Below are 22,924 nucleotides of genomic sequence, written 5' to 3' on the forward strand. Positions count from 1 at the left end.
CATTTGGCATTTTTAGGACCAAATTTCAAAGGTCTCTCGAGATAGATATTTTTTTATACTCTGAGGAATTGAAAGCTAATCTTTTGCATGGTGGGTAGGGCCATAAAGATCTACATTTAAGAATTTTTCCAGCAAAATCTGAGGAGGTGACCTGGGGAGGTTTTGAAATTTTGGTGAGTTGGCACGGAATGACCCCACAATGTGTCGAGGGTTATGGCTCTGATCTCATATTTGGCATTTACAACCTCCATCCATTGTTTGGAAAGCAGCAGCATGTCCAGGGTTGAGTGACATGGTTTGAATCCAAATTGATGATCGGAAACAAAGCCATTGGAGAAGAGGAAGGATTTAATGTCTGAAGCAATGATGGATTCCATAATGTTGTTGATGATTGGGAAAAGGCTGATTGGTCTGTAGTTGCAGGAATCTGTTTTTGCACCTTTTTTGCAGGGTGGTAATGTTTGCTGATTTCCAAGCAGATGGCAGATGACCTTGAGCAAATGAGACGGTGAATAGAACAGAGAGAGGGTGAGCAAGAGCAGCAGAGCAGGTTTTTAGAACATGTGGGCTGATGCCATTTGGAATGGCATCAGTCCTTGTGTTCTGAGTCAAGGTTTGACAGCAAGCTCTCCACCTTGTCAGAAGAAAAGGACACAGAGTCCAGGAACAGTTGGGTGTGACTGCATAAGGTGGGTACAGAAAGCAATGTGTTTTTGACACAAGAGTTCGATGCAAACACCGAATTTAGGCATTCAGGCTTTTCACGCGTGGTATCAGCAGTGCGGCCATTTGAGGTAAGGGAGGGATAGAGGGTCGTAGTTCATGAACTGCTCATCATTTGCGTTACAGGGTCAAAATATTCAATTTTTCAGTTTTCTCTGTGTTGATAGACATCACCAAGCTACATGCACTTGTGTGAAAAGAATTATCAAAAACCACTAATTAACGGCGAATATGGTATTTTAAATTATGAACTTTAATGGATAATGCATTACAAGGAAAACACATTTTTGCGTTTATCTCAAATTCACCCTGAGTAAATTGGATGTGGATCAGTTAACCTTTGGCCGTTTTGGACAATTCGAGTGCCAAATTAATCCTGAGAATCTGCTAGATACATAACTATGTAAAGATATTTACTAGATCTCTTTTAGGAGTTTGTACATATTGGTCAGGGTTTGCTGAATAACGAGTTGAATAATCAATTTTGCATCATGCAACAGCAAGTCCCAAGTGTGACTCGCCAAAAAAATAATAAAATAGATTAGATTAAAGCTTATTGATTGAAATAAATTCAGTTTATTCCAAATTTGACTCACCACATCCGCCGCCTCCACCTGTTTACTCCAACCCTGACTTGTATCACTTGTTTGCCTGTTACACAAAAACTATTGCATATTTTTTATTTCTGTTTTTCCACATTAAATGAGACAAAATTACCTTTCTTCTCACACTAAGATATCTAGATATCTGTGGTTTTTCTGGTCTGTAGTCAAAGTGGAAAGTGGATGTTTTGAAAAACATGTAACAACTCCGCCTTTTTAGAGTGACCAGTTCATGAACTACGACCAGAGGGGGAACATACACCAGAAGCAGACTTAAGTAGATGCCACCAGGATTTGGAGGAGGGAGACAGGTTTTTGAGAGTTCAGAAAGATTTTTTTTTTCTGGTTCTCCTGAGGGTAGACACACACTTGATACGAACTTTTTGGAAGTAAATGAGATTGCGCTCAGTAGGATTTTCTTTCAGAGAGGAAAAAGCAAGTCGTTTCAGGACAACAGCCTCACCACAAGCTTCAGTGAACCAAGGGCAGGAGGAAGGGAAGGACAACCGAAGACGAGAGGGGATAAATCTGTGCATGAGGGAGAGCAAGTTTCTTTGAAAGAATTCCCAGGATGAGTAGATATTGGAGAAAGTAGCGATCTGGGAGACCAGTCTAGAAGTTTGATGGCTGCTTGGAGACCCTTATGATTGAGAAAGTTGGCAAAGACCCCATGAAAGAATCAACCGTCGCTCAAAAACCGGAACCGGAAGTGAACATTAACAGGTGAGCCGGAAATGAGCAGCGAGTTGACCTTTTGGCATACGTTGACCTCAAAAATAATTGTTGGTTGAATTTGGTGAGCAGATTCGAAAATCCTCTTCAACTTCGTCAATCCTCTAAAAATTGAAGATTTTAGAAGAAAAATAATAATAATAATAATAGCGAACACAGTGAGCTTCATACTTAACGCGTGCACATGAGAGAATAGGAAACAACAAAAACAACAACAACAACAACAACAACACAATACCCCTGGCTATTTGGAATCCGTGTCGTGAGCTATGACCTTTTGTTTCCGGTTGTTATAAAACGCTGTGCGGTGTATAAACACGATTGGGTTTTATTTCTATCTTGTGAATATTACTTAACGCGTGCACATGAGAGAATAGGAAACAACAAAAACAACACAATACCCTGGCAATTGTGAATCCGTGTCGTTGGCTATCACCATTTTGCTTCCGTTTTTTTTTTTTTGCTTCTGGTTATTTTTTGTTTCCGGTTTTTGTCATGGGGAATGATGCATGCCGGGAGATAAAGGCATCGTCGGAGACATGAAAGACCCAAATAATATCAGACATGGTGTATATTTCCTCCACTGATTTTAATAAAGATATCTCCCGCATCATCAAAAAATAATTTTTAATCGTGATTTATGTTATTTGATCGCCGATTCCGAAGTAACCGAAAATTGCGTATACAGTTGTGAACAAGTTGTAGGTAAAGTCAGAAGCGAATGTAAGAAGAATACTACGTTCACTTCTAGTATTTTTTTTGATGAGATCCTGTTCTAGGCAGTGTAGTTGTCGTTGTGAAGGTAATGTCGAGGTCTAATGTTGAGGTAATATTTATTTTTTTAGATGAGATCCTGTTCTAGGCGGTGTAGTTGTTGTTGTGAAGGTAATGTTGAGGATTTTTTTTTTCAGATGAGATCCTGTTCTAGGCGGTGTAGTTGTTATTGTGAAGGTAATGTTAAGGTAATATTTATTTTTGCAGATGAGATCCTGTTCTCGGCGGTGTCGTTGTTGTGAAGGTAATATTTATTTTTCCAGATGAGATCCTGTTCTAGGCGGTATAGTTGTCGTTGTGAAGGTAATGTTGGGGAAATTTTTTGTTTTTCAGACGAGATCCTGTTCTCAGCGGTGTAGTTGTTGTTGTGAAGGTAATGTCGAGGTCTAATGTTGAGATAATATTTTTTTTTAGATGAGATCCTGTTCTAGGCGGTGTAGTTGTTGTGAAGGTAATGTCGAGGTCTAATGTTGAGGTAATATTAATTTTTTTAGATGAGATCCTGTTCTTGGCGGTGTAGTTGTTGTTGTGAAGGTAATGTTGAAGATTTTATTTTTTTTTCAGATGAGATCCTGTTCTAGGCAGTGTCGTTGTTGTTGTGAAAGTAATGTTGAGGTAATATTTATTTTTGCAGATGAGATCCTGTTCTCGGCGGTGTAGTTGTTGTGAAGGTAATGTTGAGGTAATATTTATTTTTGCAGATGAGATCCTGTTTTAGGCGGTGTAGTTGTTGTTGTGAAGGTAATGTTGAGGTAATATTTATTTTTTCAGATGAAATCTTGTTTTAGGCGGTGTAGTTGTTGTTGTGAAGGTAATGTTGAGGTAATATTTATTTTTGCAGATGAGATCCTGTTTTAGGCGGTGTAGTTGTTGTTGTGAAGGTAATGTCGAGGTCTAATGTTGAGGTAATATTAATTTTTTTAGATGAGATCCTGTTCTTGGCGGTGTAGTTGTTGTTGTGAAGGTAATGTTGAAGATTTTATTTTTTTTTCAGATGAGATCCTGTTCTAGGCAGTGTCGTTGTTGTTGTGAAAGTAATGTTGAGGTAATATTTATTTTTGCAGATGAGATCCTGTTCTCGGCGGTGTAGTTGTTGTGAAGGTAATGTTGAGGTAATATTTATTTTTGCAGATGAGATCCTGTTTTAGGCGGTGTAGTTGTTGTTGTGAAGGTAATGTTGAGGTAATATTTATTTTTTCAGATGAAATCTTGTTTTAGGCGGTGTAGTTGTTGTTGTGAAGGTAATGTTGAGGTAATATTTATTTTTGCAGATGAGATCCTGTTTTAGGCGGTGTAGTTGTTGTTGTGAAGGTAATGTTGAGGTAACATTTATTTTTGCAGATGAGATCCTGTTTTAGGCGGTGTAGTTGTTGTGGTGAAGGTAATGTTGAGGTAACATTTATTTTTGCAGATGAGATCCTGTTCTAGGCGATGTAGTTGTTGTTGTGAAGGTAATGTTGAGGTAATATTTATTTTTGCAGATGAGAGCTTGTTTTAGGCGGTGTAGTTGTTGTTGTGAAGGTAATGTTGAGGTAATATTTATTTTTGCAGATGAGATCCTGTTTTAGGCGGTGTAGTTGTTGTTGTGAAGGTAATGTTGAGGTAACATTTATTTTTGCAGATGAGATCCTGTTCTAGGCGATGTAGTTGTTGTTGTGAAGGTAATGTTGAGGTAATATTTATTTTTGCAGATGAGATCCTGTTCTCGGCGGTGAAGTTGTTGTTGTGAAGGTAATGTTGAGGTAATATTTATTTTTGCAGATGAGATCCTGTTCTCGGCGGTGTAGTTGTCGTTGTGAAGGTAATGTTGAGGTAATATTTATTTTTTCATAGCACAAAGACGGTTTAATTTGATATATTTAAGAAGCGAATGTAAGAAGAATTCTCCATTCGCTTCGAGGCTTTGCCTATTCCACATTAATAATTTATGGCCTGTGGGATGGTATATGGCATGGTGGGTTAGGGGGAGTTGCCTCCAGCAGCTGGAGGCCCTTCAAAAGGCCCTTTGTTTGTCACTGAACCTTCTCTTTTTTTTTTTTCTTTTCTTTGCAGCTTCCAGCTGCTGGAGGAAACTCACCCTAACCCGGCATGCCATATGCCATCCCACAGGCCACTCATAGCTCGGGGACTTCCTCTCCTGTGGCAGTCAACGTTGACCTCAAAAGAGTGCCCGCTGTATCACGTGTTCATGAACCATGTGGTAAAGTTTCAATTTCCTCCGCCGAGCACGTGCGTAATCCCACGGCTCATCGTCACGTTTCGAGCACGTCGACGACGAGAGGCCCTCGGTTTTAAACATGGACGTTCTCACTCGTCACGTGATACGAGTTCCGATCGCGCATGCGCAGTTGGACGGACCACGAAACGACTAAAAACGAAGAAAACAAACAAAGCAGTCTCTGCCGCACTCCGCGATTGCCCAATGTTCCCCACTTCTCCCACGACTCTCATCGGCAGTACCTCAGGCTCCACAAGGCAGCAAGGATCGATCCCCGTCCGGAGACGTCACGTCCGAGTTTCCCCGAACCGAACTTAAACAAACAACCTTCTCTCCGATGATTAAAGCGCATTTCACGGGCTGCTGTTACAAACGTACGAACATTTTGTGGTAAAAATCATCATAACGTACGGATTTTTTACCTCCTTGGACGCCTTCTCTCCGTCCTTCACAATTCACCGAACGGGGAAATAAGGAACCATGAGGATGTGCTCGTTCAAAGAGAACCGCTTCAGGTGAAACCCGCCAATGAGCACCGACCTTGCTGAAACCTGAACAGCAAAGGATTCGTTTGACGATAATATTCTGAAAATTCGACATCGAAAAGGGAATTCGGCGCCAGGATTGTTAGGAAACCGTGACAAAGCGATTGTTTATTTAATAATAATTAAAAAAAAAATTTTTTTTTTAATTAAATTGAAAAACACTAACGCCAATTATACCGCTTCGGCCGACATACCGCGTGCAATCTCAACGCAGAGAATTGTTTGAACTGCAATCCGACAACTGACGAGTTCAATGAGCTCGAGTCATCATGAGGTCTCGAGTCCGAGTCGTCATCATGAGGGCACGGGTTTAATGTTATTTAATTATTAATCGGTGTTCTTGAATCTTCATGAAAACTAAACCCCAGATTAACGTTTCTTCGAAGAAAACTGAAATCCGCATTAAGGTTCAGATAATTTCAACAAACCGTTGAATGTGGAAAATTTGGATTAAAAAAACAAGCTCAAATGAGCTAAGATCGTCGTCCTCTTAGTGATGACGTCATAAAAACGAATATGACGTCATTGTGATGTATCAGGTTTGCGATAAATTATTATCTGTGCTCATGCCTGGCTTGATTCCCGCAAACAAAAATTCAAACGGCTTACTTAGTTTCAGAGATAACGGTACAGGCGATTTCCATTAGCGGCGATATTATGTCGTCAACTTTTTTTTTTCTAGGAAGAATTTCCAAAATCGGAGATGGTCACTGCCTGCGCGTGGGCTTTCTGCATATACATGGCAAGTTTCACGAAGATTCGATGAAAACTCTGGGTTGTGAAACAAAAAGTCAAAAAATAGGAATGACGTCATAAAAAATGATATGACGTCATAGTGATGCATCATATGTGCGGTAATTCATCTCTGCTAATGCCCCGTTCGATTCCCGCAAACAGAATTCAAAAAGCTTGCCTAGTTTCGGAGATAATTTTTTAGGCGATTTCCATTAGCGGAGATATTTTGACGTCATAACTTTTTTTTCTTGGAGGAATTTTCAAAATCGGAGATGGTTACTGTCTGCGCAGGGTATTTTTACATATATATGCCAAGTTTCAAGAAGTTTCGATGAAAACTGTAGGATGTGAAACTAAAAAGTCCACAAGAAGTAGATGAAGAACAACAACGTGAGTAAGACCAAGAGATCCTCCATGAGGATCCAAAAAAAATGTAATAATACAAACTCCCTTGAAGAAGCTTCAACACTGGAGGTCACTCGGCCCATCGTAAGCCTGGTGTTGGCTTCGTGGTTGGGGTGGTGGCTTGGAATCCTAGGGTTTTGAGTTTGATCCCGTTTTTCACCATTTAATTAACACCAGGGGGTTGACTCAGCCAGTCATCCTTCTGAGGACGGCGAAATGAGCACCAGTATATTGGTAATAGGGGCACTGCATCAGCGGCATCGCTTCGCCCCGAACCAATGGCGCAACCAGCAGCCAAAAAGGCAGTACACTCTGGGAACTAGGCCCATCAAAGCCTGTGGGGATGCTAATGTTGCAAACTTATGATTCTTTGCCCATGCTTTGTCGTTATATGTTAAACAACGAGAAACACCCGCTTGCTTCAGGAGCAGCATGGATACCTGGGGGGGGGGGAGGTGAAAGTGGGAGGAGGTGGGGCAAATATATTTTGTGCCCTGGCTAATAATCCCCCCCCCCCCTGTTGACAGCAGGGGTCAGTAAACCACATGCACTGTAGTATGTGTACAGGCGAAAATCCTAAATAGTCTTCCCCCACCCCTTGCAAGAGCCGGCGGGGGGCGGGGGGTGGCACTCGCGTTCTCCGAGCCAGAGAGCCCACTTTGGTCCACCTTCAGTGGGCAAGTTACCTGTGGCACATATTTGAAACCTCTCTAATGAATAATTAGGATTACCCGCCTGAAGAACGCAGAGTTAGGGGATTGATAAACATGATTATTTGCACAACACATGGAATTTGAAGATTGATGACAAATTTAATTTGAATGTGGACGACAACAAAAATAATTCAAGATCTCTGTGTATATGTATATATATAATATATCTTCTTGCATGAAAATATTGGGACATTTGTTGGAGTACCTTTTCCCTCTGCTGTGCACTCAACCTTGCTCTCGTTTGTCGCTTCTGCTCAGAATTTGAAGCCAGTCTTTCAGCTTTATTCGCGTATTTGAAGCTTCTTCCCATTTTCTGGAAGAAAAAAAAAAAAAACAGAAAAGAAAAGATTTTGTACTGACAAAGACTTAAATAATTTTTTTTCTTGGTGACACGGATGGCCGCTTCGTGTCGGGAGAGTCAAAGAAATATGAGATAGTCAAGGACAGCACCACGATCAATAGAGTCATCACCACCATCAATGATGGAAGAATGGAGGAGAATACAATGAGTCACAAAGTGAGGAAAGCATGTGATAAAAAACGTGACACCACCGAGATGGAACGTTGCTCGCTGATGCGGATAGACATGATACACCCAATTTGTCCATCAAACTCCTGGGTCTCACTCTCAGCCATGATCGTTCTTGGCCAAACCACATTTCTAAGTTTGCCTCCAAAGACAGCCGCCGATTGGGCATCCTCCCTTCTACAAGGTCCTTCCTTGGCACTTCTGAACTCCTATCCCCCAACAAAGCCTTCACCCACAGCTTGATGGAGTACCGTTCTCCCCTCTGGGTTGGCTCACCTGCCTCACATCTTGCTCACCTTGACGGCGTGGAAACCAAGTCTTACAAGATTATTTGAATCTCCCGCGCTCAAGATGAGTCTGTGAACCGATCACTTCACCGTCGCAGACAGATCGGTGGTCTCTCTGTCTTCGACCACCTCCTTTCTGGTCTTGCACTCTCTACTCTTTCCGGACTTTGCTTCTCCTTCCTAACCCCAGGTTTGTGCAGCGAACACGCAGTCCACCATCAACCCCCTCCTGGTGAAACTACCGATAAATCCAGGATCACTGCTCACCTCCACTCATTTGTTCCTCTTTATACCCCACTTGTGGAATCAACTTCCACATCCTTTTTTAGTTGGGTTACAATTGTGGGTGGAGTCAGATGAGCTGTCCAGCCAGATCAGCTGTCCAGATCAAGTTATTTAATTGCCGGACTTTTCTGGGCAATGTTTGTAAGTTTATTTAATTGGCGGATTTCTCCGGACAATATTTGTAAAAAATTTTAATTGCTGGACTTCTCCGGGCAATATTTGTAAGTTTATTTGATTGCCGGACTTTTCTGGGCAATGTTTGTATGTTTATTTAATTGCCGTACTTCTTCGGACAATATTTGTAAGTTTATTTGATTGCCGGACTTTTCTGGGCAATGTTTGTATGTTTATTTAATTGCCGTACTTCTCCGGACAATGTTTGTAAAAACTTTAATTGCCGGACTTCTCCGGGCAATATTTGTAAGTTTATTTGATTGCCGGACTTTTCTGGGCAATGTTTGTATGTTTATTTAATTGCCGTACTTCTCTGGACAATATTTGTAAAAATTTTAATTGCCGGACTTCTCCGGGCAATATTTGTAAGTTTATTTGATTGCCGGACTTTTCTGGGCAATATTTGTAAGTTTATTTAATTGCTGTACTTCTCTGGACAATACTTGCAAGTTTATTTGATTGCCGGACTTTTCTGGGCAATGTTTGTAAGTTAATTGCCGGATTTCTCTGGACAATATTTGTAAAAAATTTAATTGCCAGAATTCTCCGGGCAATATTTGTAAGTTTATTTGATTGCCGGACTTTTCTGGGCAATGTTTGTATGTTTATTTTATTGCCGGACTTCTCCGGACAATATTTGTAAAAATTTTAATTGCCGGACTTCTCCGGACAATATTTGTAAGTTTATTTGATTGCCGGACTTTTCTGGGCAATGTTTGTAAGTTATTTCATTGCCAGACTTCTCCGGACAATATTTGTAAGTTTATTTGATTGCCGGACTTTTCTGGGCAATGTTTGTAAGTTATTTAATTGCCGGATTTCTCCGGACAATATTTGTAAAAAAATTTAATTGCCAGACTTCTTCGGACAATATTTGTAAGTTTATTTGATTGCCGGACTTCTCTGGACAATATTTGTAAGTTTATTTGATTGCCGGACTTCTCCGGACAATATTTGTAAGTTTATTTGATTGCCGGACTTTTCTGGGCAATGTTTGTAAGTTATTTCATTGCCGGACTTCTCCGGACAATATTTGTAAGTTTATTTGATTGCCGGACTTCTCCCGACAATATTTGTAAGATTATTTGATTGCCGGACTTTTCTGGGCAATGTTTGTAAGTTATTTCATAGCCGGACTTCTCCGGACAATATTTGTAAGTTTATTTGATTGCCGGACTTCTCCCGACAATATTTGTAAGATTATTTGATTGCCGGACTTTTCTGGGCAATATTTGTAAGTTTATTTAATTGCCGTACTTCTCCGGACAATATTTGTAAGTTTATTTGATTGCCGGACTTTTCTGGGCAATGTTTGGATGTTTATTTAATTGCCGTACTTCTCTGGACAATATTTGTAAAAATTTTAATTGCCGGACTTCTCCGGGCAATATTTGTAAGTTTATTTGATTGCCGGACTTTTCTGGGCAATATTTGTAAGTTTATTTAATTGCTGTACTTCTCTGGACAATACTTGCAAGTTTATTTGATTGCCGGACTTTTCTGGGCAATGTTTGTAAGTTAATTGCCGGATTTCTCTGGACAATATTTGTAAAAAATTTAATTGCCAGAATTCTCCGGGCAATATTTGTAAGTTTATTTGATTGCCGGACTTTTCTGGGCAATGTTTGTATGTTTATTTTATTGCCGGACTTCTCCGGACAATATTTGTAAAAATTTTAATTGCCGGACTTCTCCGGACAATATTTGTAAGTTTATTTGATTGCCGGACTTTTCTGGGCAATGTTTGTAAGTTATTTCATTGCCAGACTTCTCCGGACAATATTTGTAAGTTTATTTGATTGCCGGACTTTTCTGGGCAATGTTTGTAAGTTATTTAATTGCCGGATTTCTCCGGACAATATTTGTAAAAAAATTTAATTGCCAGACTTCTTCGGACAATATTTGTAAGTTTATTTGATTGCCGGACTTCTCTGGACAATATTTGTAAGTTTATTTGATTGCCGGACTTCTCCGGACAATATTTGTAAGTTTATTTGATTGCCGGACTTTTCTGGGCAATGTTTGTAAGTTATTTCATTGCCGGACTTCTCCGGACAATATTTGTAAGTTTATTTGATTGCCGGACTTCTCCCGACAATATTTGTAAGATTATTTGATTGCCGGACTTTTCTGGGCAATGTTTGTAAGTTATTTCATAGCCGGACTTCTCCGGACAATATTTGTAAGTTTATTTGATTGCCGGACTTCTCCCGACAATATTTGTAAGATTATTTGATTGCCGGACTTTTCTGGGCAATATTTGTAAGTTTATTTAATTGCCGTACTTCTCCGGACAATATTTGTAAGTTTATTTGATTGCCGGACTTTTCTGGGCAATGTTTGGATGTTTATTTAATTGCCGTACTTCTCTGGACAATATTTGTAAAAATTTTAATTGCCGGACTTCTCCGGGCAATATTTGTAAGTTTATTTGATTGCCGGACTTTTCTGGGCAATATTTGTAAGTTTATTTAATTGCTGTACTTCTCTGGACAATACTTGCAAGTTTATTTGATTGCCGGACTTTTCTGGGCAATGTTTGTAAGTTAATTGCCGGATTTCTCTGGACAATATTTGTAAAAAATTTAATTGCCAGAGTTCTCCGGGCAATATTTGTAAGTTTATTTGATTGCCGGACTTTTCTGGGCAATGTTTGTATGTTTATTTTATTGCCGGACTTCTCCGGACAATATTTGTAAAAATTTTAATTGCCGGACTTCTCCGGACAATATTTGTAAGTTTATTTGATTGCCGGACTTTTCTGGGCAATGTTTGTAAGTTATTTCATTGCCAGACTTCTCCGGACAATATTTGTAAGTTTATTTGATTGCCGGACTTTTCTGGGCAATGTTTGTAAGTTATTTAATTGCCGGATTTCTCCGGACAATATTTGTAAAAAAATTTAATTGCCAGACTTCTTCGGACAATATTTGTAAGTTTATTTGATTGCCGGACTTCTCTGGACAATATTTGTAAGTTTATTTGATTGCCGGACTTCTCCGGACAATATTTGTAAGTTTATTTGATTGCCGGACTTCTCCCGACAATATTTGTAAGATTATTTGATTGCCGGACTTTTCTGGGCAATGTTTGTAAGTTATTTCATAGCCGGACTTCTCCGGACAATATTTGTAAGTTTATTTGATTGCCGGACTTCTCCCGACAATATTTGTAAGATTATTTGATTGCCGGACTTTTCTGGGCAATATTTGTAAGTTTATTTAATTGCCGTACTTCTCCGGACAATATTTGTAAGTTTATTGGATTGCCGGACTTTTCTGGGCAATGTTTGTATGTTTATTTAATTGCCGTACTTCTCTGGACAATATTTGTAAAAATTTTAATTGCCGGACTTCTCCGGGCAATATTTGTAAGTTTATTTGATTGCCGGACTTTTCTGGGCAATATTTGTAAGTTTATTTAATTGCTGTACTTCTCTGGACAATACTTGCAAGTTTATTTGATTGCCGGACTTTTCTGGGCAATGTTTGTAAGTTAATTGCCGGATTTCTCTGGACAATATTTGTAAAAAATTTAATTGCCAGAGTTCTCCGGGCAATATTTGTAAGTTTATTTGATTGCCGGACTTTTCTGGGCAATGTTTGTATGTTTATTTTATTGCCGGACTTCTCCGGACAATATTTGTAAAAATTTTAATTGCCGGACTTCTCCGGACAATATTTGTAAGTTTATTTGATTGCCGGACTTTTCTGGGCAATGTTTGTAAGTTATTTCATTGCCAGACTTCTCCGGACAATATTTGTAAGTTTATTTGATTGCCGGACTTTTCTGGGCAATGTTTGTAAGTTATTTAATTGCCGGATTTCTCCGGACAATATTTGTAAAAAAATTTAATTGCCAGACTTCTTCGGACAATATTTGTAAGTTTATTTGATTGCCGGACTTCTCTGGACAATATTTGTAAGTTTATTTGATTGCCGGACTTTTCTGGGCAATGTTTGTAAGTTATTTCATTGCCGGACTTCTCCGGACAATATTTGTAAGTTTATTTGATTGCCGGACTTCTCCCGACAATATTTGTAAGATTATTTGATTGCCGGACTTTTCTGGGCAATGTTTGTAAGTTATTTCATAGCCGGACTTCTCCGGACAATATTTGTAAGTTTATTTGATTGCCGGACTTCTCCCGACAATATTTGTAAGATTATTTGATTGCCGGACTTTTCTGGGCAATGTTTGTAAGTTATTTCATAGCCGGACTTCTCCGGACAATATTTGTAAGTTTATTTGATTGCCGGACTTCTCCCGACAATATTTGTAAGATTATTTGATTGCCGGACTTTTCTGGGCAATATTTGTAAGTTTATTTAATTGCCGTACTTCTCCGGACAATATTTGTAAGTTTATTTAATTGCCGTACTTCTCCGGACAATATTTGTAAGTTTATTTGATTGCTGGACTTTTCTGGGCAATATTTGTAAGTTTATTTAATTGCCGTACTTCTCCGGACAATATTTGTAAGTTTATTTAATTGCCGGACTTTTCTGGGCAATATTTGTAAGTTTATTTGATTGCCGGACTTTTCTGGGCAATATTTGTAAGTTTATTTAATTGCCGTACTTCTCCGGACAATATTTGTAAGTTTATTTGATTGCTGGACTTTTCTGGGCAATGTTTGTAAGTTATTTAATTGCCGGATTTCTCCGGACAATATTTGTAAAAATTTTAATTGCCGGACTTCTTCGGACAATATTTGTAAGTTTATTTAATTGCCAGACTTCTCCGGGCAATGTTTACAAGTTTATTTAATTTCCGCTCACATTTTAAAAGGAAAATGTGATCCGCTCTACAAACTCTTAACCTCAAAATTACATCGTGGAATTAAAATTTAAAACAACGCAATCGAGCTTCACAGCAACTACGACTGTTGTTAAAAAAAGAAAAACAGTCTACGGGCGTCTCCGGACTTCTCCGGGCGGTGTTTATTACGAGTCGATACCACATGAGACTGTGAGACTATAGGTCTATTAATTATGTATTGCTTGAACATCAAAACCCAAAAGACCCCGAGGTTGCTGAAGATCCCGAGGCCGCTTGAAGCGGTTTTCGGGGCGTGCCACTTTCCCATGGTCAGTTTTACTTTGGCTATCCATATTTTCCTGACAGCAGGATCTTTTGGGAAAACATGCAAACTCACACCATCTTTGGACGTTTTGCTACAACCAGCAACAACACATCTCGATGGCATTCTCAGTACGTTTTTCAGTTCAGAGCCGACGTAGGCCGCACATAAATGCAAATCCTGCAGCAAAAGTATCCTCAAGAAGTGAGGGTCACTTGATTTATGACGTAATCATAATTAATAGCTACTTTCTTGGGGGTGGGCCCAATCTCGCAAACAAGGACGTTCGAAACATTAATCTCTTCCTTTCGAGATATTTATTCAAGAAAATAACAACAATAAAGTGTTAAGTGAAGCCATAATATCCATTAAACCAAACATGAATTTCGGATTCTGTGTATCTTGGAGGGAGGGGAGAAGCACATTCCTGACACATAACAACATGCCTCCACAGCCCCCGCTTAGAATCCAACGTGTTTGTTGCACCGAGCTCTATAACACCACTAGAGAGTCCACCAGCTTCCCTGCACGTTACTGATTTGTCCTCACCAGCCAGCCAGCCTGCTATCCATGTTTAGTCCTTTTAGCCCAAACTCCCATAAGAGAATGAATAGGAGCATGCGATATAGAATTGGATTTGAAGGTATTCCAAAGACATTTGACCAACTTCAACAAATGACAAACATACTTTAGGAGCAACTCAACAAAACTAATAGTCTTCAATTATATATAATCCTAAATAAGCCTTTATTATCCATACAATGCATTCATCAATGATGAAGACATAGCACGTTTACAAGTCCTACTATACACTGCTGTTAGAGGCCTCTCGGGGTCTCAGAGCGCACAATATTATCATGAGGAAGTCGTAATCTCGATATACTCACAATCTCAAAATAGAACCAAACTAGGCTAACGGACTCATGTTTACTAATTCGGCATAAAGAAATATTTACTGATTACCGAAGTGAATCAATTTTGTATATTTTCATCGGACGCCATCTCCAGCCAGTATTTCGTTTTACAACTTGGCCGCGTGATGAAACCTAATTTTTGTGTCATGGGTAGCTATGTTTTTGATCAGTATGGTTGAGTGACATGTGTCCGAGTCCCTATCATGTGCCTCAAGGGTTTGGAATACTTTCCCCATTACATCACTGATGACCCATGTCGTGATGGCGGCAGGAATTCCTTTACCGTGGGGTAATGTGGTGGGGCCTGAAGTTCCCAAAATTACTCTGATCGCTCGTTCCGTGGAGGTCGCCACTTGGATGACATCTTCAGATGCGTAAATTAGACCCCTTTTGTCTTTTTTGTCCACAAAACCATGGCATGATCCACCATGTGCTGGTTTTTCAGCCATCTCCAAGACCGAACAAGATGCTTCGCATTTTATTTGTCGGCAGACATGGCGTACGATGTATCCGGACGTGTATCCTATTGCCGCTTGGTGAAATTTAGATAAGCGGCAATAATCCGGCGAGTCCCTATAATGCGCCTCGTCATTCTCCTTGTGTAGATCGTGGAGTCGTGCCACCAGCATGTCCTGAAGATGAGATGGGACATCTTCCCGGATACTGGGGCCGATGGTGTCCAAGTTCACGAGGCCACCACTATCTTCAAGCACTGCACAATTACCCGTGTCAACTTTAATTTGATTTCTTAAAAGGAGCCTCTTATCGGCAGCCCGGAACTGCCGAGCGGTGGGGTTGTTGTTGGAACCACCACGAGCTCGAGCGGAGGCGAAGAATAGTTCAACATGGTCCTGGCTCATTTTGGACGTGCATAAGTACCGCAGATGTCCATTTAACTACCACAGTAGCAAACGCTTGCTGAATGCTGTCGATTGCGGCAGCAAAACCCAGAAAGGGTACCCGACTCCGGCCGATAGCAAGTCGCTTGCCACACTACGATTTCAAATTCATCACATAGTCCCTCGTCTCAGCTAGAAATGGTCGCCAGCTTTTCTCATTGAACTGCTTCAATGGGGTCTTATAACCCTTTGCCATGGGATTTCTCAAGTTCAAAATGTCGAAAAGTCGATCGAATGTGGATATAAATTTACAGGCTGCTTCAGAACCTGCGAACTGGGGCAATTTGAGTTCGTCATGACAATATTCAATTGCCGCAGAAACGCTGGAACTCAAAGTAATAATAATAATAACAGAATAATAATAATCCGGTTACAAAACGTACAAACAAAGAATGTACTCACTTTTGGTTGTAAATGATTGGGAAGTACGAAGATAGATGGGATTGCGGTATCCTTCAGTTCTCGCTTGTGTGCATCATATTCCACATAATCTTGTCTTGTGAAATGTAGAGAGCAGAGTTGTTGGTTGACGGTTGGCTGGTCCTCTCCCCAATCTCGTTTTACGTTGGCGATCCACCGCTGTCTCCACGGTGCATCTTGGCATACTTTGCACAGCTCCTTCTCGGCTTTGTTGGCATGAGTTTTGTCGCATCTTTTAGGAAATCTGTAAAACAGGAATGGGCCTGTAAAACCGCAGCGGCTGAGGTTATATTGTTACGAATCTGGAAGCCATTTGCACACAGACAGAGCAGCCCCGCAGTTCAGTTATTTCGATAAGGATGTGTTTATAGTTAGGGCCCCGTCCTTCTGTCTAATGGGAATTTCGTGTGTGCGCTTCGAGTTACTTTTATAGTCAGGTTTTTTATATCTTTAAATCTTCATCCTTCGTTTTCGCACCATCGCCATCCATCGCCCACGTGCAGCGTGTCACATACAGGGGTGAGGTTCCCTCCGCCCATCGTGAGCTCGTCCAATCAACGGCGGCCACCAGTCGCCCGACAACCCCTCGTCCAATCCAGAGGCGAGTACCTCAGAGCGTTTCCCTCGACTCGTGGGGGAGGGGAAGGATAAGACGAGGTGGCACCCCATCGTCAGGAAGGAGAAAAAGGGGAAGCCTCGTCTTGCCTGCTGGTGTCTCGTCTGGTCCGTTCCTGTGCTGGCTGTGCGCGTCTGCCTTGCCTGGTGTGGCCTGATCAAGGAAGCTGTTTCGGGCTTGATCGCCGGTCGGCTCGTCATCTCTCACTCGTCCGCCTTCGTGCTGGCTGGCATCCGACGCTCTTTCCCGGGTCCCTGGAGCTTGGTGTTGCATTGTTGGCGGCGGGTTCGAGTCCCGCCAACGGACAAGCTCGACCAGACTGCACGAGGCGGACAGGTGCAAGAATAGGCCCCTGCCCTCAGCTCGCCTTCCCTCCGAGCTGAAAGACTGAAATAAAGACCCGACGGGGTACAATTCTTTTGGGTGTGTATGGCGCTGTCCTGTAAGTAGAAACTGTCTCAGTGCCCTGTGTTCATTGTACATTACATTTTCATTTTCGGATAACTCTGCTGTCTGTGTCTCCCTTCCCGATTATTGCCTATTGTAAAATAACCCCCTGTGTTAAATGTTCCAGTTTGTCTGTGTTTTCCCTTCATTGACCCAGCATGATGCGTATTGAGAATTCGTGAGGCCGTTTGGGCCGGTAAGTTGTCATTGGGTCCGACGGACTCTGCTAATTCCACTCGGTTACACCGGGCCGAGGTCGCTCGAGCGACCCGGTTCGACAGAGTCCGTCGAGGGTGTGCGTTCCCCGGTAGTAGACTGCGTGGTTATTTAGGTACATTGTACATCGAGACAATGAACCCTACGCCACGCGGTCGAAATATTGGCGTCCACGGTCTGCGAAGGAACCCGTGACCTTCGGAGTTGTCCGAGACTCACGACCTAAATTCCGGGTGTTCGGTGGGAGACGACTCTACTGCTCCACCTCACGGTCGTTTATCGCCGCTGAACCCTGGCCCACAAGAACATGCGTGATACATTGTCATTTAGTACAAAATTAACTGATATTTGATGATAGAATCAAATAGAAACAAAAATGAATGATGCGGCGATTAATAATGTGAATCAATTTTTTTTAAAAATCAATCGATGATCAATAGTACGGGAGACTTACCTGTGAAAACTCATCCCTGTCCCAGCTTTGCATCGACTGTTGCAATTTGTTGCACAACAATACACCATTGTGACGAAATGACAATAATTATGGAACAAAATGAATAAAATGTTATTTATTTTTTAAAAAATCGAAACATGCAGTTTTAACTCTTAACGGGTTAACCAAAACGGATGACCATAGCGTCCCCATGGACGAGAACTTATAGCAGAAATATGACGTCATAAGATGGCCACATGACGTCATTTCCGCGGAAGTCATTTCGTGGATTTGCGGAAACCAAAAGCCTTCTCGGAACACATAAACAAACCATTCCAGGGCTGGTCAAGTGGACCGGCGGTGTCCTAGTTCTGTAAATTAGTGATAACACATTGAAGGAGCCTCCATAAAGAAGGATTGTGCTTTTGAAAGTTTGGAAATCTTTACGGAATTTTCGTGAAAAGCGCAGTCAAGGGATTAAAACCAGTCAATTCCCACTCACTGACTGTGAATTAAAGGACTAAACATGGATGCTGAGCAGACTCCGCCATGCGGACAATGACTTGCTGCCGATGACGTCTAGTGGTGTTTATAGAGCTCGGTGCGGATTGTTCGGTCCTGAGTGCGTTATAGATGCTCGTAGATCTTAGTGAATTTAATTTACAAATGAATCACTGATCGTTTCGTAGTTTATTAAACGTTGTTCTCACAATTCAATGGTGGATATATTTCAGGTTCGCTTCAGAGATCAATTTCATTTTATAGTGACTCGTCGGGTGACGTTAATTGTATTTGCTTCGATCTTCGTGTGAACGAATCGTGAAGTTATTCACACGAACTTGAAGTGATTTGTAAACGACGGATGTTAGTGTTGTTTTATTTTTCGCGACCTTTTTCAAACTGAGCTCTCTGATTGCTTTGTTCTTCCGGGTCAGGGTGGAAAGGTCACTCAGGGGCACAAGCGGGTTCGGCGGTAACAAGGATCAGGCTCGTGGTTTCGCGGAAGGTTCTGATTTCGTTTTCGTATCGGATTCTCTGGACGGGTCAAGTGTCTTAGTCTCGGCGGAAAGGTCTTTCGGGACCGAATCTCACAATGAACCTGGAGCTGCTCGGTGAGGTCCAATCACGGGAGGGGGTTTGGTTTGGGGGTTTCTGGGAAAACCCTTCTGGCTCCGGGGTCCGCGCTCTCCCCACCCCTTTCCGCTCTCCCCCCCTTTCCGCTCTCCCCCCCTTTCCGCTCTCCCCCCCTTTCCGCTCTCCCCCTTTCCGCTCTCCCCTTTCCGCTCTCCCCCCTTTCCGCTCTCACCCCTTTCCGCTCTCCCCCCACTTTCCGCTCTCCCCCCACTTTCCGCTCTCCCCTTTTCGCTCTCCCCTTTTCCGCTCTCACCCCCTTTCCGCTCTCTCCCCCCTTTCCGCTCTCCCCCTTTCCGCTCTCCCCCCTTTCCGCTCTCCCCCTTTCCGCTCTCCCCCTTTCCGCTCTCACCCCCTTTCCGCTCTCCCCCCACTTTCCGCTCTCTCCCCCACTTTCCGCTCTCCCCCACTTTCCGCTCTCCCCCTTTTCGCTCTCCCCCCTTTCCGCTCTCACCCCCTTTCCGCTCTCTCCCCCTTTCTGCTCTCTCCCTCCCCCCTTTCCGCTCTCTCTCCTCCCCCTTTCCGCTCTCTCCCTCCCCCCTTTCCGCTCTCTCCCTCCCCCTTTCCGCTCTCTCCCTCCCCCCTTTCCGCTCTCTCCCTCCCCCTTTCCGCTCTCTCCCTCCCCTTTCCCGCTCTCTCTCCTCCCCCCTTTCCGCTCTCTCCCTCCCCCCTTTCCGCTCTCTCCCTCCCCCCTTTCCGCTCTCTCCCTCCCCCCTTTCCGCTCTCTCTCTCCCTCCCCCCTTTCCGCTCTCTCCCTCCCCCCTTTCCGCTCTCTCCCTCCCCCCTTTCCGCTCTCTCCCTCCCCCCTTTCCGCTCTCTCCTCCCCCACTTTCCGCTCTCTGCCTCCCCCCTTTCCGCTCTCTCCCTCCCCCCTTTCCGCTCTCTCCCTCCCCTTTCCGCTCTCTCCCTCCCCCTTTTCCGCTCTCTCCCTCCCCCCTTTTCGCTCTCTCCCTCCCCCCTTTCCGCTCTCTCCCTCCCCCCTTTCCGCTCTCTCCCTCCCCCACTTTCCGCTCTCTGCCCTCCCCCCTTTCCGCTCTCTCCCTCCCCCCTTTCCGCTCTCTCCCTCCCCCTTTCCGCTCTCTCCCTCCCCCTTTCCGCTCTCTCCCTCCCCCTTTCCGCTCTCTCCCTCCCCCCTTTCCGCTCTCTCCCTCCCCCTTTCCGCTCTCTCCCTCCCCCCTTTCCGCTCTCTCCCTCCCCCCTTTCCGCTCTCTCCCTCCCCCCTTTCCGCTCTCTCCCTCCCCCCTTTCCGCTCTCTCCCTCCCCCTTTCCGCTCTCTCCCTCCCCCCTTTCCGCTCTCTCCCTCCCCCTTTCCGCTCTCTCCCTCCCCCCTTTCCGCTCTCTCCCTCCCCCCTTTCCGCTCTCTCCCTCCCCCCTTTCCGCTCTCTCCCTCCCCCTTCCGCTCTCTCCTCCTCCCCCTTTTCCGCTCTCTCCCTCCCCCTTTTCCGCTCTCTCCCTCCCCCCTTTCCTTCCGCTCTCTCCCTCCCCCTTTCCGCTCTCTCCCTCCCCCTTCCGCTTTTCCTCCTCTCTCCCTCCCCCTTTCCGCTCTCCCTCCCTTTTCCGCTCTCTCTCCCCTTCCCATTTCTCCCCCTTTCCGCTCTCTCTCTCCCCCCTTTCCGCTCTCTCTCTCCCCCCCTTTCCGCTCTCCATCCCCCTTTCCGCTCTCTCATCCCCCCTTTCCGCTCTCTCATCCCCCCTTTCCGCTCTCTCATCCCCCTTTCCGCTCTCTCATCCCCCCTTTCCGCTCTCTCATCCCCCCTTTCCGCTCTCTCATCCCCCTTTCCGCTCTCTCATCCCCCCTTTCCGCTCTCTCATCCCCCTTTCCGCTCTCTCATCCCCCCTTTCCGCTCTCTCATCCCCCTTTCCGCTCTCTCATCCCCCCTTTCCGCTCTTCTCATCCCCCCTTTCCGCTCTCTCATCCCCCCCTTTTCCGCTCTCTCATCCCCCTTTCCGCTCTCTCATCCCCCTTTCCGCTCTCTCATCCCCCTTTCCGCTCTCTCATCCCCCTTTCCGCTCTCTCCCCCCTTTCCGCTCTCTCCCCCCTTTCCGCTCTCTTCTCCCCCTTTCCGCTCTCTCCCTCCCCTCTTTCCGCTCTCTCTCCTCCCCCCCTTTCCGCTCTCTCCCTCCCCCTTTCCGCTCTCTCCCTCCCCCCTTTCCGCTCTCTCCCTCCCCCTTTTCCGCTCTCTCCCTCCCCCTTTCCGCTCTCTCCCTCCCCCCTTTCCGCTCTCTCCCTCCCCCACTTTCCGCTTCTCTCCCTCCCCCACTTTCCGCTCTCTCCCTCCCCCCTTTCCGCTCTCTCCCTCCCCCCTTTCTTTCCGCTCTCTCCCTCACCCCTTTCCGCTCTCTCCCTCCCCCCTTTCCGCTCTCTCCCTCCCCCCTTTCCGCTCTCTCCCTCCCCCCTTTCCGCTCTCTCCTCCCCCCTTTCCGCTCTCTCCCTCCCCCCTTTCCGCTCTCTCCCTCCCCCCTTTCCGCTCTCTCCCTCCCCCTTTCCGCTCTCTCTCTCCCTCCCCCTTTCCGCTCTCTCCCTCCCCCCTTTCCGCTCTCTCCCTCCCCCCTTTCCGCTCTCTCCTCCCCCCTTTCCGCTCTCTCCCTCCCCCCTTTCCGCTCTCTCCCTCCCCCCTTTCCGCTCTCTCCCTCCCCCTTTCCGCTCTCTCCCTCCCCCCTTTCCGCTCTCTCCCTCCCCCTTTCCGCTCTCTCCCTCCCCCTTTCCGCTCTCTCCCTCCCCCTTTTCCGCTCTCTCCCTCCCCCTTTCCGCTCTCTCCCTCCCCCCCTTTCCGCTCTCTCCCTCCCCCTTTCCGCTCTCTCCCTCCCCCTTTCCGCTCTCTCCCTCCCCCCTTTCCGCTCTCTCCCTCCCCCCTTTCCGCTTCTCTCCTCCCCCTTTCCGCTCTCTCCCTCCCCCTTTCCGCTCTCTCTCTCCCCCCCTTTCCGCTCTCCATCCCCCTTCCGCTCTCCATCCCCCTTTTCCGCTCTCCATCCCCCCTTTCCGCTCTCTCATCCCCCTTCTTTCCGCTCTCTCATCCCCCCTTTCCGCTCTCTCATCCCCCTTTCCGCTCTCTCATCCCCCCTTTCCGCTCTCTCATCCCCCCTTTCCGCTCTCTCATCCCCCCTTTCCGCTCTCTCATCCCCCCTTTCCGCTCTCTCATCCCCCCTTTCCGCTCTCTCATCCCCCCCTTTCCGCTCTCTCTCATCCCCCCTTTCCGCTCTCTCATCCCCCCTTTCCGCTCTCTCATCCCCCCTTTTCCGCTCTCTCATCCCCCCTTTCCGCTCTCTCATCCCCCCTTTTCCGCTCTCTCATCCCCCCTTTTCCGCTCTCTCATCCCCCCTTTTCCGCTCTCTCATCCCCCCTTTCCGCTCTCTCATCCCCCCTTTCCGCTCTCTCATCCCCCTTTTCCGCTCTCTCCCCCTTTTCCGCTCTCTCCCCCCCTCCGCTCTCCCTTCCGCTCTCTCTCCCCCTTTCCGCTCTCTCCCCCTTTTCCGCTCTCTCCCCCCTTTCCGCTCTCTCCCCCTTTCCGCTCTCTCCATCCCCCTTTCCGCTCTCCATCCCCCTTTCCGCTCTCCATCCCCCTTTCCGCTCTCTCCCCCCTTTCCGCTCTCTCTCCCCCTTTCCGCTCTCTCCCCCCTTTCCGCTCTCCATCCCCCTTTCCGCTCTCCATCCCCCTTTCCGCTCTCCCCCCTTTCCGCTCTCCCCCCTTTCCGCTCTCTCCCCCTTTCCGCTCTCTCTCCCCCCTTTCCGCTCTCTCCCCCCTCCGCATGTGGTTGCAGTGCTTCATGCCTTGTGTTTACTCTGTGTGTGCGTGCGTGTTTCCTGCAGAGTCTTTTGGGCAGAATTATCCAGAGGTGAGTTGAACTAGCTCTTGATGAGTCGCCATCGCTCGTTTATCCTGTTTCAGTGTCGGAACCCGAAGTGTACCTGTCAAATCCATTCTAATGAGATGTACGTTCGAATCCCTCATCCCTCCTTCCTCAACCTATTGAGTGTGTACCTTTGTGTAGATGTGGTCCATCCATGACGTACAGTATTGTCCTTGCATGGTATTCTGTGATTC

General features: G+C 45.1%; 2 protein-coding genes across 6 annotated transcripts in view; one reads left to right on the plus strand and one right to left on the minus strand.

Annotated features, from left to right (window-relative positions):
• The window catches only part of LOC147033640 (uncharacterized), a 53,762-nt gene extending 35,442 nt beyond the window's left edge, over window positions 1-18,320 (minus strand). The window contains exons 1-3 of one of the 4 annotated variants that reach the window (XR_015055572.1): window positions 17,772-18,320; window positions 16,021-16,282; window positions 7,653-7,760 (exon numbers count right to left, since the gene is read on the minus strand). Coding sequence is in view for 3 of the 4 variants with exons in the window: in XM_085871709.1 (XP_085727835.1) it covers window positions 7,653-7,760; window positions 16,021-16,282; window positions 17,772-17,839 (438 nt within the window). In the remaining variant the exon portion in view is untranslated. Of the gene's footprint in view, window positions 1-5,460; window positions 5,661-7,652; window positions 7,761-16,020; window positions 16,283-17,771 lie in introns of those variants that run through there. The other 3 variants (XM_085871709.1, XM_085871708.1, XM_085871710.1) reach the window with 3 other exon arrangements.
• A 238-nt stretch (window positions 18,321-18,558) lies between these two features.
• The window catches only part of RBBP5 (RB binding protein 5, histone lysine methyltransferase complex subunit), a 29,986-nt gene continuing 25,620 nt past the window's right edge, over window positions 18,559-22,924 (plus strand). The window contains exons 1-2 of one of the 2 annotated variants that reach the window (XM_085871703.1): window positions 18,559-18,862; window positions 22,690-22,715. In XM_085871703.1, the coding sequence (XP_085727829.1) occupies window positions 18,844-18,862; window positions 22,690-22,715 (45 nt within the window). In that variant the 5' untranslated portion in view covers window positions 18,559-18,843. The remainder of the gene's footprint in view (window positions 18,863-22,689; window positions 22,716-22,924) is intronic. The other variant, XM_085871702.1, reaches the window with a different exon arrangement.

The sequence above is a fragment of the Eptatretus burgeri genome, chromosome 2 (assembly GCF_056783735.1).
Source record: "Eptatretus burgeri isolate ZD-2024b chromosome 2, Ebu_testis_v1, whole genome shotgun sequence".
Lineage (NCBI taxonomy): Eukaryota > Metazoa > Chordata > Myxini > Myxiniformes > Myxinidae > Eptatretus > Eptatretus burgeri.